Source organism: Trematomus bernacchii, unplaced genomic scaffold (assembly GCF_902827165.1).
Source record: "Trematomus bernacchii unplaced genomic scaffold, fTreBer1.1, whole genome shotgun sequence".
Taxonomy (NCBI): Eukaryota; Metazoa; Chordata; class Actinopteri; order Perciformes; family Nototheniidae; genus Trematomus; species Trematomus bernacchii.
Genome location: NW_022987705.1, coordinates 1890895 through 1904497, shown reverse-complemented (window position 1 = coordinate 1904497; position 13603 = coordinate 1890895). Strand labels below are relative to the sequence as shown.

Below are 13603 nucleotides of genomic sequence, written 5' to 3'. Positions count from 1 at the left end.
TAAACTTGGCATCATGAAATAAGTTCAAATAGAGGTACCTTTCAGTCTATAGAAGAGTTATCAAACTTAAAGGTGGGGTAGGTGATTTTGGAGAAACCGGCTCGAGTGCGCTGGAATTTGAAAATACACAACGGGAAAAAATCTGCCACTTCCTTACAGAGCCCCTCCTCCAACACACACGAACGCGCACATGACCAATGAGGGCACGCGATAAGTTTGTGCACAGATGGAAGGCTGACAGGCAGGTAGGCCATCCAGTTATTTTAGCCGGGCCGGCTAAAATGATTGGTCGTGCTTTTTACAGTATTACGGCTTCCACAGATGACATTTCATGGATTTTTTGTCAAAGCACTTGAAGATATTCATTGCTATCGGGATGTTAAGAGCATTCCATGGAATATAATAAAAAGTGTATCTCGAGCCGGTTTCTCAAACTTACCTACCCCACCTTTAAGAAAAATATTCTTAAATTAAACATTGGAAATAATGTCACAGCTTTAAAATGATTGCAAGGAGACACAAGTCATTTAAATGGGTAGTTTATTCACAGGCAAATAAAATGCTAAAACAAAATTCTTACAAATCTGAATACAAACTTCTCAGCTGTGGGGGGGTCATTGGGGCAGTATGTAGGTGACACAGGGGACCTGTAGGGTGAAGTGGAGGTCCAAAAACAACCAAACCTACTGTCCTTCAGAGTACTGGAAGGAAAGCTGATTGTCCATCTTAATTAGTTTTGGGATTTCCTTATGGCCAATTAGAAAGTTATTATGTCGCACATGGAAAACTAGTATGTAAGGGAAATAAAGGGGCAGTTTCTACAGCTAGCCGAGGAGAATATGGTGTCAATTTAGACGAACAAATGCCAGCAATTTGTGTCAACAATTGTTTACTCCGAATAAATAATGCATTTAAAATATTGTCACCAGTATAACCAAGCTGTGTTGTTTCGCTGACCATAAACAGCCTAATTTTAGCATCAGTCATATGTTGAGCATACGAGCAAACATTTCTATACATTATTCACAATATTTACACCAAATATTTGTACCTTCTGTTTTTAAGGCAAGGTAGCACCTGTCAAGTTTTACATCAAATTCCTTTAATTTTTCAAAGAATCCAACTTTTGTCGTCCAAGTGTTCAAATGTGTTCGTCCACCTCAAGATCAAGAAAAGTTGATTTTGCCGGGTCCTCCTCTACGACTTTGCTTCCAAAAGTGGCTTGATGTCTTTAATGCCATGCTCAGCTGCCACGGTGATGATGTGGTCCAGAGCATTCATCTGGCCCAACATCTTCACAACCTCTTTGATCAGGTCCCTGTTGGCAGAATAACTTATATTACAAGCAGTACGGACAAAACTCATTATTCACCAAAACCCCCCTGGCAGTGCATTCTTCCATTATATGCCTTTCAAAGAACCTTCCATAACATGCCAGCAGATGGAGCAATTACTGAATTCAAATTTCCGAATTTAGACAGATAAACTGTATATGCAGAGCCTCTTACTTGGCAGAGCGCCGTTCCAAATCAGACCCGCCCAAACTGCCGCGGTGAAACGAGCTGGCCAGATGGGTGAGGTAGCGACAAAACGGCTCCAACTGAGGCAACGTCTTCTGGCCCTTCAGTCCAGAGAACCACTGCACGGGCAAACACTCCACCACCTGAAACACAACAAAGGACAAGGAGGATGTAAACACCGGCTCTGCATCACCTGCAGGTGTGTTTGGGAAATGAAGACGACCAACAGTAAACACAGGAAGGCAGACGGCAGCCATCATATTGATGTGGGCTGAGAGGCTTCTGTTATACAATATATACACACACTGTTTCCACTACTCAGGTGGCTAAATCTCATCCACTCTCCCAACCTTTGAGGGAATGAGAACAGATATGAATTAATAAGAAATGACTTTAAAGTTACTAGGGGTGTCAAATTGTAATGGTAATAAGCTTTTGATCTGGATGAATCAAAAGTAGGATCAGCAGTTATTTTACAGGGAGCCTGCAGTTTCACTTTTTTTGGAGACGCCAAATAACGGAAGATGATGGAAAACCAACAAAACAGGAAAATCTCAGCCTCCCAGAAGTGACGGTGTGGCAATAAAAACTAAAACCAGTGCAGGATCTGGAGGCTTTTTGCAAAAAAAACGTAATGCCATCTAGTGGCTGTTACACTCTGTCTGTCAGGGTCACAGCACCAGACAAAATGTATGGAACTTCCATGGTAAAATATAAATCCTTTTCAAAACAAGTCAGTTAATCTAAAAACCCATTTTGACTTATTGAGTTCTCCTGTGGTCTCACTCCTACCTTCTGGCACTTGGGAACATTGTCCTCCCCTGTATCTGTGGTCTGCAGAGCGGAGAGGATGTATCTGTTCAGAGTGCTGTCCAATGCCAGGTCCCTCAGACAGGAACCTGACAGGATGCCTTCCCACTGCAGGATGTTGCCCAGCAGCTAGGACAGAAACACACCAGCAAATAATCGTCAATATCCACAATGTAAAGGTTTATTATCAGTGGTTAGTGTACAAAATATATCAAGCATGGATGGTTAGCATTTGTATCTGTAATGTGTATTATCTCTATATGTGTCGGGAGACTAATCATTCATACTATATTGAAGATGACTATTTAAATAAATAATTTATACATTTAAAAACAACATACCTTCACACAGGACCAGAACTGCCTCTGGTAGAATAAGTAAGGACCACCATTCTTATTCTCCAAGACACTGAAAAAAAGCAAAACCACTTTCAGTATCCATCATACAGTTTGAAGAAATACACACAGAAACCCTTCTATTGTTTATAATTAAGTACTGTACTTTTTGGGGTAGAGTGGAAGGAAGACATCTTCATCCAGAGTCCGCCTGATCCTGAAGACAATCATTTTCAGAAGCTCCTGATAGAGCGGGGGGAAAAAATTAAGATCAAGACGACAATACTTATACCACAAGAAGCAAAGAAATCTCTTATTTTGCCGATCAAATTATTACTTTTTCTATGTAATAAAAGTGCACAATACCTGTGTGTATCGGTTTTCTCCATGCAGCACAGTGGGGTAACTTTTCATTAGTCTCCGAATGAAGCCCACCAGCCGGGCTGTCTGACTGTTGGACAGCGGGTCCCATACTTGCTCTGCCAACACTGACACACACATACACACATGAATACACATGACTTTGTTCTAGCCTGCCTTTTTATGCCGAGCAAACCTTAGTATTCTGGGAGCAGCTGTGTGGGTTACTCTACCTGTCAGTTTGGAGAGGATGACCTTCTCCACAATAGAAGGCAGCAGGCTGATGTCCCCGTCTCCTCTCTGCAGCACGCTGTTCTCCTCGAAGCCGTAGAACAGCAGCGACTCAAACCACAGCATGTACTCAAAATTTGCACACTGAGCCTGGGCAGAGAAAAAAATGGACAAGTTGATTTCAGAGTTACGGCCATTTCAAAAAGAGAAAATGTTGAAGTAAAAGAACGGACGGGCCTTACCTCGAGAGGGTTCCACGTCATGAGCTGCAGGCGGACTAAAGGGTTGAAGAGTTTGGGCAGGCAGAGTCCGATGTAAGCGTCTCTGTAGCAGTCGGCATATTCTCTCCTCCACACTTCAAAATGGGATTTGATGCAGTCGAGTGAATGGAAGTCCTCCACGACATCCTCAAATGCTTTCTTACATTCCCTGATGATCCGATCTGGGTGAGAAAAGACTTCAGTTATTTTTTATTCCAATGTGCGTTATGTCTGTGTTTAATCACATTTTATCAACAAATTCTCCTTGTTATATGTACCTCTCTCCATGTTGACGCTGGTTATGTCAGTGGATGTCTCCTCGTCATCAGATGATAAGCCTTCTTTATGCTCGGCCCTTTTTCCATTCTGCTCTCTAGCTTGTCGCCGCCGAGTTCTGCACCCACGGGCACAAAGGCAGATCATTCAAACCAAGGACAGACTTGATGATACACACAGGGTTCATACACTTTTTCACCAATGATTTTCAATGACTTCTCCATGACCTTTACCTAATTTTCCATGACCAAAAAAATGACTCTTTCTCAGCGGTACCACTGAAAATGGTTTATTTTAACATGGAACAGGAAAATAAGGTCTGCATATGAAACATGTTGTGCCTATCTAAAACAAATCAAATAGTAGGCTTACTAGCTTCTACACGCTAAAGCCACTAAAATCTCTCACCAGCAAAATACCTTGTCAGTTAAATGCCATTTTACGTTTCATTACTATACGATACAGTATGTATTATCATTATAGTATTACTATTTCGGCGATTAGATAAAATATAAATTATATTTGATGCAACTTTAGTTACATTTCCATGACTTTTCCAAAACTTTGGGAAAAATATTGTTTTCCATAACTTTTCCAGGGCCTGGAATTAGCATTTTGAATTTCCATGACTTTTCCAGGTTTTTAATGACCGTAAGAACCCTGTACACAGAAACCACGGTATTGGCCCTGAAATGACTCCCCCATAGTCAGAATTTATGATGGCTTTTATATATTTATAAATATATAAAACTTTATATAATAACTTTTATATAATTTTATACATGGCCAAATCAAGCTACAATTAGGGCTATCATTTTGCATGTAAAAGCACAACGAGATAATCTCAATTTGTAGCATCAGGATGAGGTAAGGAAAAAAACATTGCCAAGTCACAATCCACTCTGTTATCCTAGAAACTTAATGCATACAAAAATCCTGGAAAGATATATTCTTAGTACGGTTGAGCTTCATACCGTCGTGCTTCTCTTTCGGCTATCCTCCTCTGACGGCTGTTCTCTTGGTATACTGCGCGGTCTCGACCGAATGAGTCCAGATTAGGAGCCATGACAGCTTTATCTGCAAGAGACAGGAGCCATGTTAGGACCAGCAATGACAAGATGAGACATCCCATAACCTTCATTTTTATTCTAGGCCCTCAACATCCCACAGAACAGAGTACTAAATATATTGATTTAAAGTGAGTTACAAAATAAATTAGATGAAATAGGATAAATAGACATTAAAAGTTTTCAAAATAATGAATCAATTTAGAATTTTAAACTAAATCTTCTAATATACAAAAGGGTACACCAAACAATAAGACATCATATTTGTAACAAATCATTTTGGTATCATTCATTTTCTAGTCACTTACCTTGCTGCGACTTCCAACATTTTACAGTGCAAGTGACAGGTGACAAGTCACTAACAGATAAGTGTTTATCTTTACCAAGTGACTGATTGTTCGGCCAATAAAGAGCAGCCGAAACAGCTCCTCACATAAAACAGTTCTCATACGTACATGCATACATGCTCGCTCACTCAAAATCACACCTCAATAACTCTTAATCATACTTATGAGGGAAACATAAAGAGGGCGGTGGGAAATGAGAATGTGAACAGCATACACGCTCACATACAGAGAACTAACGAGGCCGTTCAAGTAAATCATAAAAACCTTCAAGATGGACTGACTTGAAAGGCTTGCAAACTCCGACGATTCATCTTTAATATCATCCTGTCTTCTCTGGACAAGTCGTGAGGCCCGTTGCCTTAGTAACTGGTGCATGGCAGCCTCCAACTCCAGAACAGCAGGCACCTGAAAGATATGATGCCTTTTGTGACCTTTGACCCAAACAAAAGTGGGGCTCCAAGTCACAGTGGTGTCTTGCTGGAGGGACAAGAGGAGCATGATGGACACAATAATGGAACCAAAATATCACTAGTGTTGGGTGAAAACTCAGTATCTCAAACATTTTGTTTGTGGTTTTGTTTTTTAAAAGGAAAGGGCACTTTAGACCAGGGGTCGGCAACCTTTTTGATATGAAGTGCCATTACAAAAAAAAATTGTTATCAGCGTGCCGACGATCGTGAATTATCAATGGGGGGGGGGGGGGTGAGGAGCTCGACGCTTGTGAACTGTCAACAGGAGGGTGGGGGAGCCTCGCTGGACCAGCGCAACTTACATGATGCAGAATTTAACAAACAAATTTAAATAATTGGTTTAAACGGCATAATAAGGACGATCGTCCGTTCTGTGATTCTCCAGAACACACATGTTATGATATTAGGGTCATGCAGAGTGAGATGAGATCGCTGTCCCTTTTTAAGAGAGAGAGAGGGGTGTGGCGTGTGGATGGTAGAGCGACAGTGAGCGTGTGTATGTTTCTGGAAGTGAAACGAGGCAGCAGAAAAACAGAGGTCTGTGATGTATTTTGTGAAACAGAAGAACAACTAAATAAATGCAACGGCCTCCCAAGAAGAGCTCGCCTCTCTCCAGTCATTTAAGCTAAAGTGGGTTATTGAACCTGAAGCTTGTTGCTTCTGCCCTGGGAGACGACAGAGAGTCATCCCCCCTGTTTCCTCGACTACGGTCTGGGAGCCGACAGGAAAGTTCAACACACAGATGGCCAGTCCGCCCCTTTGTAGCATATTATTTCAATGAGAGATGAGCAGATCGCCACTGGGCTTTCAACTAAAGACACAGTCACGCAAAAACTGCGGCATGTGTACAGCTCCTTATGGGTACTGCAATTTGTGAAGTGCTTTCCTCTGTGGTGAAACGATCAGCCCTGCACCACGGAGGAAAGCGGCAGAAAGTCGCCTGGAGTTAAAGAGAGCGGCAAATATTTTGCACACTTATTCCACTTATTCCTAGTGTGCCACTGGTTACGGTGCCACCATTGGCACGCGTGCCAGGGGTTGCCGACCCCTGCTTTAGACTTTTGTTCTGCCAATGCTTTAGGATTCAAATGCATTGTTAAATGCTTGGTGAAGCATTAAAACCAACAAATTGTAGAGGTGATGGTCTTTACCCAACATTACCAATAATCAGTTCCAGTCTATATGTTAATACTGTATTCACTCCATACTAAGTCATACTGATAAAGGTTGGTTAGTGTCCCGTTTCCATCACCTAATAGGTTCAAAACAGACATTAATGTTGAGGAAACAGAAGGCCAGCTCTCCCTCTGCTCCATGTGGTTCTGCTCTGCTGCTGCAGGATCAAGATTATATTATTCTGTGTAACCATGCATGAAGCAAGTAGCTATTGGTGTGCACAAAAAGCTTGTGTCAGAGACAACCTTTCGTTATGTTCGAACAAATTGGGTTCAGATTCACTAAGGTATATTGTTGGCTATTGTGGGTTCTCTTAGTTTACCTTTTGGAAGTAATGACGAAATTCAGTCTTCTTTTAAGAAGTGGAAAACGTTTAAAAGATCAAATTCATTATGGAGTAAGCTAAAGCATGTTGCTGAGATAATAGATACACAATAATGTCTGAGACTCAAATGAGAGCAGCTGTGAAGCAACTGGGACAAACATGGAGTGATCCAAGGGATGCATTTGCAGGCACATTGGTTTGTCAGTACTGTTCACTAGCAATAATGGTCTCTAAAAAGTAACTTTTATGGCTCCCAATTCATTCTTCAGAATATGGATTTCCTATTATATTCTACCACTTTAAAATCCTTATTATGTAGTCAGTGACACAAAACAAAGACTGGCTAATCGGACAGCAGACAAATTCTCCCTTACCTTTTCACTGAAACACTCAAGCAAGTCTCCAACATACCCTCGCATCTCTTGCAAGAATTTATATTGATTTGAATTGTTATTGGATGAGCCCTCCAGCTGCTCTATGGCGCTCTCAGAGGCAGCCAAGTCTTCTTCGATCTGCTTGTTGCGCCTGGCGTTTGCATCGTGGCCCACACGCATTTGGCTGAGCCTACAGACACACAACACGCAGGGAAAGAAAGTCATGATGAATTAGATGGGGCTCAGGACAAACAAAGCTAGTATAATCCTTACTACTAAAAATTGAAATTTGCAGACGTCATGAAAACGTAAAACCAAGGGGACAAAGAGTTACAAAAAACACAATTTTTTGTTGTATTTAGGTGGGACTAATATAACCCCCCTACAGAGCCCCACACTTCATCTCAGGCCTTTCCAGCTGTGGATAGTTTTGCGGTTTTCAGGACCACAGCACACACAGATGGCAGCTGCTGAGCTGAAGACTGATTCAGATTAGGTGTTGCTGCAGTGTCCCTCTGAACCTACCTATCCTGCAGGCGTTTCTTTACCAGATCAATGGATATCGGGGTTAGATCGCTAATAGGGGTCCCGTAGTGAACAGAGCCGTTGTCTGCTCGGCCGGTGGGCTTGGGCTGCTGGACCACAGTGCTGTAGGTAAAGGGCATGCTGTAGGAGGAGCCATAGGGCTGGGTCTCGTAGCTGTTCTGGTAGTAGACCGTGTTGTCATCTGGCTGGCTGCTTTGGACCTAGTCCAGAAAACATAATGGCTTTAATACGACAGCTGTTGTCTGCTACCAACTAATAAGTGATAGTATATCTATAATAACGTGCTTTATACTTTGCAATTCAACATGTATATTTTCTACTTTCTTGTTTATTTCTTTACATTTTTATTGTACAATGTCTTTTTATGCTGCTGCTGCAACACAAACATTTCCCAAATTGGGATCAATAAAGTAGCTTTTATCTTTTAAAGTGATGCATGCTATACATCAATCCATTGAAACTTATTTTGATTAATTGTAGTGTTTAAAATGTCAAGAAATTGCTAAAGTGCTTGTGTTTTCAGACCGACATAAAAAAAACAAAAATGAGTTTGACACAGCGACAGAAAAGCATTTAGCAGTGCCTTGCCTTGCCTATACAGGTGTTCAGAGATTCAGTAGTTTACCTGGGGTATGCTGATTCCTTTCCTAATCTGCTCCTGCTCCCAGCGGCTCGACTCCTCATCCTGACCTGTATCCAGCGCCTCGTCATCGCTACCCTCAATACCTGTGCACGTGAAGGGGATGTTCATGTATTAGAGACACATTGATAACAATATATAATCAAACAACAGTCAGTGGAACATTTGACTGTACCTATTTCTTCAGCGATCTTTTGTCTCTGGGTTTTGTTCTTGACTCCGCTGAAGCGAATCCTCTTCTCATCCTCGTCCTCGTCGTCGCTGGCGTCTTGGTCTTCTTGTGCCATGCGCTTTTTGGGATTCTCCGTCTCTACCAGAGGCGGTTCCCCCCCCTGTTCTCTGGCCTGTTGCCGGCGCTTTCTGGCAGCGTGGATAAATGCCGCGTCGGGGATCTCCCCTAGAGTAAACACAACAAAAAGTGTGTTACAAGGATTCAAGGATTTTCTTGTCATGTGTACATAGCTACAGTGTAGATATGTACACGAAAAACGTAGGTCAAAGGCTCCTCCAACAGTGCAACACAATAAAACAGATAAACTAGTGCAAGTAAATACAAATAAAGTAGAATAGAAATAGTGCAAGAAGAGTCTATATACAAGTAAATGGAATATGATATCAAATAATTTGTAAGTTGCAATCAGATGAATGTTATGGATGTCAGGGTTCATACACTTTTTCACCAATGACTTCTCCATGACCTTTACCTAATTTTCCATGACCAAAATAATGACTCTTTCTCAGCGGTACCACTGAAAATGGTTTATTTTAACATGGAACAGGAAAATAAGGTCTGCATATGAAACATGTTGTGCCTATCTAAAGCAAATCAAATAGTAGGCTTACTAGCTTCTACACGCTAAAGCCACTAAAATCTCTCACCAGCAAAATACCTCGTCAGTTAAATGCCATTTTACGTTTCATTACTATACGATACAGTATGTATTATCATTATAGTATTACTATTTCGGCGATTAGATAAAATATAAATTATATTTGATGCAACTTTAGTTACATTTCCATGACTTTTCCAAAACTTTGGGAAAAATATTGTTTTCCATAACTTTTCCAGGGCCTGGAATTAGCATTTTGAATTTCCATGACTTCTCCAGGTTTTTAATGACCGTAAGAACCCTGGGATGTTCTTTCAAAAGTTCAGGTGTCATTGCTGAATGATAAAAGAAACTGAACAAGCATTTAAATTAGAGTTAGTGCATGCGTGTGTGTAGGGATGGGTATCGTTGAGGTTTTAACGGTACTACTACTTTTAACGATACCGCTTATCGGTCCGGTCTTTTAACGGTACTTTTATCGGTTCTTTTGGAGAGAAAAATGAGGTAAACTAATGGCGCATTTCCACTACACGGTCGGCCTCGGCCACACTCGGTACGGCTCGGTACGGCTTGGCCGCGTTGGGCCTTAACAGGGCCGACTCACTTCATGCTGCGCTTCCATTACAGTTTAGGAACTGGGGTAGTTACTATAGTAACGCAGTGTAGGCGGAGCCGTGACGTCATCTTCAATGAGAAATCCAGAAACACAACACAGCCGTTAGCTGTTAGCACTCAGAGCTCACAGCTCCTTATATATGTTCAGAAACTCGACAAAAGTTAAACAAGTACAAACCACAGACTGCCTGTGTCATGGTGAATACAGTCGCTGCTTTATTTATGTCTGTATAGGCCGTTGTTGTGAGTGTGGACGGTCGGGGCATATACTGCGTTAGCTTAGCCAATCTCCATCTAGAAAAACACGAATTTTAAAAGGTTTTTCGCCTGCCGTCTGTCTGCAGACTTGACAAAGCATTGATTCATGGTTTTTACTAACCGGTATCAGTATGTTGTTACTTCGGCATCATTTTAAACGTGTATTACAATTAAATCACGGTCAAATATGTCCATCTTGTTGTAGTTCTAGCCCTCTTGCCAGCGCTCCTCTCTCTAGTTTAGCATACTCAGCCAGACTCAGCCCTGTTTGTTGGCCCCGATAGAACCACAATTTTCTAGGGCCAGAAAAGAGGGGAAAAAGTGGCCCCGCGCCGTGCCGCGCCGGAACGAGGCCTAGTGGAAGCACAACCAAAAAAGGGGACGGCACGACACGGCACGCTTAAAGCGAGCTACGCGCTGCAATGGAAATGCGCCATAACTATATGTTGTATGTCAGGGACTACGGATGGAAATTAGCTCAAAGCTAAAATCCGGCATATTTACACTTGAAGCATTATTTGTCTAAAGTGTTCATTAATGTGCATTGTCCCTGTTCAAATAAACGATTAAATGAAAAATGAAAATAAACAAATTGTGAACAAAACTAACATTGCTTTTTATTTAAATTAAATACATAATATTTCACATCAAAAGAAACAATGTTTTAACAAATCGTATTAAATAATCTGATAACAGAACTGTAAACAGAATAGCTGAAACTTTAACAAAATAAATAACTCAGTTACCTCTAATCATTAACCCATGTTTGTATCATTGAGTTAGCTCCGTGTGTTGCTGCTAGCATACATAATACCTGACGTGGAAACGTTACTCGTGGATGGAGCTACAGAGATACTAGAAAGACAGTCGAAAACGGTGCATTTCTCCGTCTGAATGTGGTGCACTTTTGCTAAATGTTTAGACAAATTGCTCGTGTTACCGCCCTTACATGCTAAACTCTTATTACACTTCAGGCAACGAGCGAGACGGGTAAAGTTTAACCACACCTCGGAGCGCTTAGTTCTCTCCGCCATCTCCTCCGTGTGTGTGTGTTGCTGCATGTAGCAGCTGCGTGTGTGTAAACTGCCCCGCCCCCTCGCAAGCATGCGGGGAAGAGAGAGATCTCTCGTCTGGATTGGAGAGATCGAAAATACTAAAAATGACGCATTTTGCAGTCTTTTTGCATGTTAGAAACAATATAATGTTTGTGTAGCAATAATACATATGAGATATTTTTTACATGTCTCCAGTACCGATAAAAAGACAGATAACGTCGGAGCTTAACGGTACCACGGTCTAATTCAGCCCCGGGGCCCGTTTAATACCGGGGCTCGGTACCCATGCCTACGTGTGTGTTTGTGTAGCTACCTGGTTTCAGGCTGCTCAGAGATGAAAGTGTGTTGAATGATGATGTAGTGATGTTGCTCCTGGACACTTGACTTTGTGCCTGGCCAACGTGACTCTTTGCCTCTTCCTGCTGCTCATCAGTACTGTCCACCTCCATCTCTTCCTCCCCCTGTTCACTGCCGGCTCTGCTGGTAACTTCCTCTTTGATTGAAACCGCAGGCTGAAATGGAGCATCTAGAAAGAAGAAAAAAAACAGGTGCAGAGAAAGGTGAGCTTTAATAAATGTACTCTGTAACCATTTAACTGCTGATATGGGTGGATGATGTTATGCTCCGTGTTACAGGGCAGGTCTATCATTTGGATAACCTGATAGCATTAAGACAATTGGAATTGTAAGGGTAATTCAGGTAGGATTCATATTCGAGGATGACAATACTCTGGGAAAATGCGCTGAAAACATGTCTAACAGTACAACTGAAAAAACTTAGATTTCATTAGGGAAGAAAAAATAGATAATTATCATAATGTATCTATAGATGTAATGCAATATGATGCATATTGTTGTACATCTACATGTGCCGCTTAACACAAGGAGGTCCTAGTATTTGCTTAAATATGCCCTAATGTCACAGTTAAAGTATATTTAAACAAAACTGTGATCCACGTTTCCTATGCAAAGTCAGTTGGTAGGTTAGAGTATTGATGTGACAGCATAGATGACAGTTGAATATCCCACCTGATTTGTGTTCCTGTTTGACTCCAGACTTCTCCAAATCCTCCTTATATTCTTTCTTCAGCTGTTTGACAATCTTCTTACTGTGAGTGGGCTTCTTCACTCTGAACACCTCGGATTCATCTGTTTACAAACATGACATCATGTGGTAAAGATAGCGGGAAGTCGCGTTAACCATGCACATCAAACAGGTTCAGTTATAAGTAGTAATTTAGTTAACGTATATAGTTTGTATTTAACATTTCTGCATTCTAAAACAAAACAAAAAAAGGCAACGTTAATATCTAAACATGTGAGGAGGGACCACAAGCATTCCTACGCTAACCCGCTAGCTAACTTAGCACTGGTTTTCCCAGCTAGCTTACCTTCATCATCGTCGAAACTCAGCAAACTGGCTTTCGTGGGTCCAGGCACCGTAGCTGCAATGATAGGCGTATCTTTAACCTTCTTCTCTTTCTTGATAGCCCTAAACGTGTTCACGTTGGCCGGAAACCCGTTGCTGTGAAAGTTATCGCTGCTAATAGGTGCTGCTGTAACGCTGATGGTAGTCTCCATAAACGGGATTTCCTCCACGGCAGGCCCGCTGGATATCGGCGGCACTGACCGACCCTCCTCCGGTTCTTCCTCGTCGGATTCATTCCTCCGTCGGAAGTTAGCTCGTTTCGCTTTCTTAAACATTATTCCTCTTTGCTAAATGTAACAACTCATGATTTCAACCAAGGGTTCTTTAAAGTTGTGCTCTGAGCAGAAGGAAATTGTCCCCGCACTGCGAGTCAGCCATTTTCTAATTGTGTCTTCTTCTGCAATATTTAAAGTTGAACATGTGCATCTCGCGCATCATACTGACCCCAGCTGGTCAAAACTGGTACAGCTATGTATATCAGTAATGACGTACACAACAATTTACTATTTACACCCATCCCATGATGGAAAGTACATGTGCTGATGAAAAGTACTGTTTTTAAAAGCACAGATTTTAAAAATACCTTTTTATTGAGTCTATTTGTTTGTTTGTGGGTTCAACTTATAAAGCCACATAAGGGTGGGGCATGAAATCATTTGTAAAATGAATTTGTACTGTAT

At 41.5% G+C, this 13603-nt stretch overlaps 1 protein-coding gene across 1 annotated transcript; it reads right to left on the bottom strand.

The window, feature by feature from the left end:
• Nucleotides 1-523: 523 nt before the first annotated feature.
• On the bottom strand, nucleotides 524-13307 carry paxbp1 (PAX3 and PAX7 binding protein 1). Its single transcript, XM_034140115.1, has 18 exons — nucleotides 12886-13307; nucleotides 12524-12643; nucleotides 11809-12021; nucleotides 8913-9134; nucleotides 8723-8823; nucleotides 8077-8297; nucleotides 7552-7741; nucleotides 5488-5611; nucleotides 4767-4869; nucleotides 3795-3910; nucleotides 3499-3698; nucleotides 3259-3406; nucleotides 3032-3153; nucleotides 2832-2908; nucleotides 2672-2738; nucleotides 2313-2459; nucleotides 1509-1663; nucleotides 524-1318 (listed from the first exon to the last, which is right to left on the bottom strand). Exons 1-18 carry the CDS (start codon nucleotides 13196-13198, stop codon nucleotides 1198-1200), a joined length of 2760 nt encoding a protein of 919 aa, XP_033996006.1. The 5' UTR covers nucleotides 13199-13307; the 3' UTR covers nucleotides 524-1197.
• Between the last annotated feature and the right edge of the window lie 296 nt (nucleotides 13308-13603).

Coding starts and splice junctions, on each gene's coding strand:
- paxbp1 (XM_034140115.1), bottom strand. CDS start 13,198: ATGTTTAAGAAAGCGAAACGAGCTAACTTCCGACGGAGGAATGAATCC. Junction 3,407..3,498: donor TGACGTGGAACCCTCTCGAG/GTAAGGCCCGTC, acceptor TTCTCTGCCCAG/GCTCAGTGTGCAAATTTTGA. Junction 1,319..1,508: donor TTGGAACGGCGCTCTGCCAA/GTAAGAGGCTCT, acceptor TTCTGCCAACAG/GGACCTGATCAAAGAGGTTG.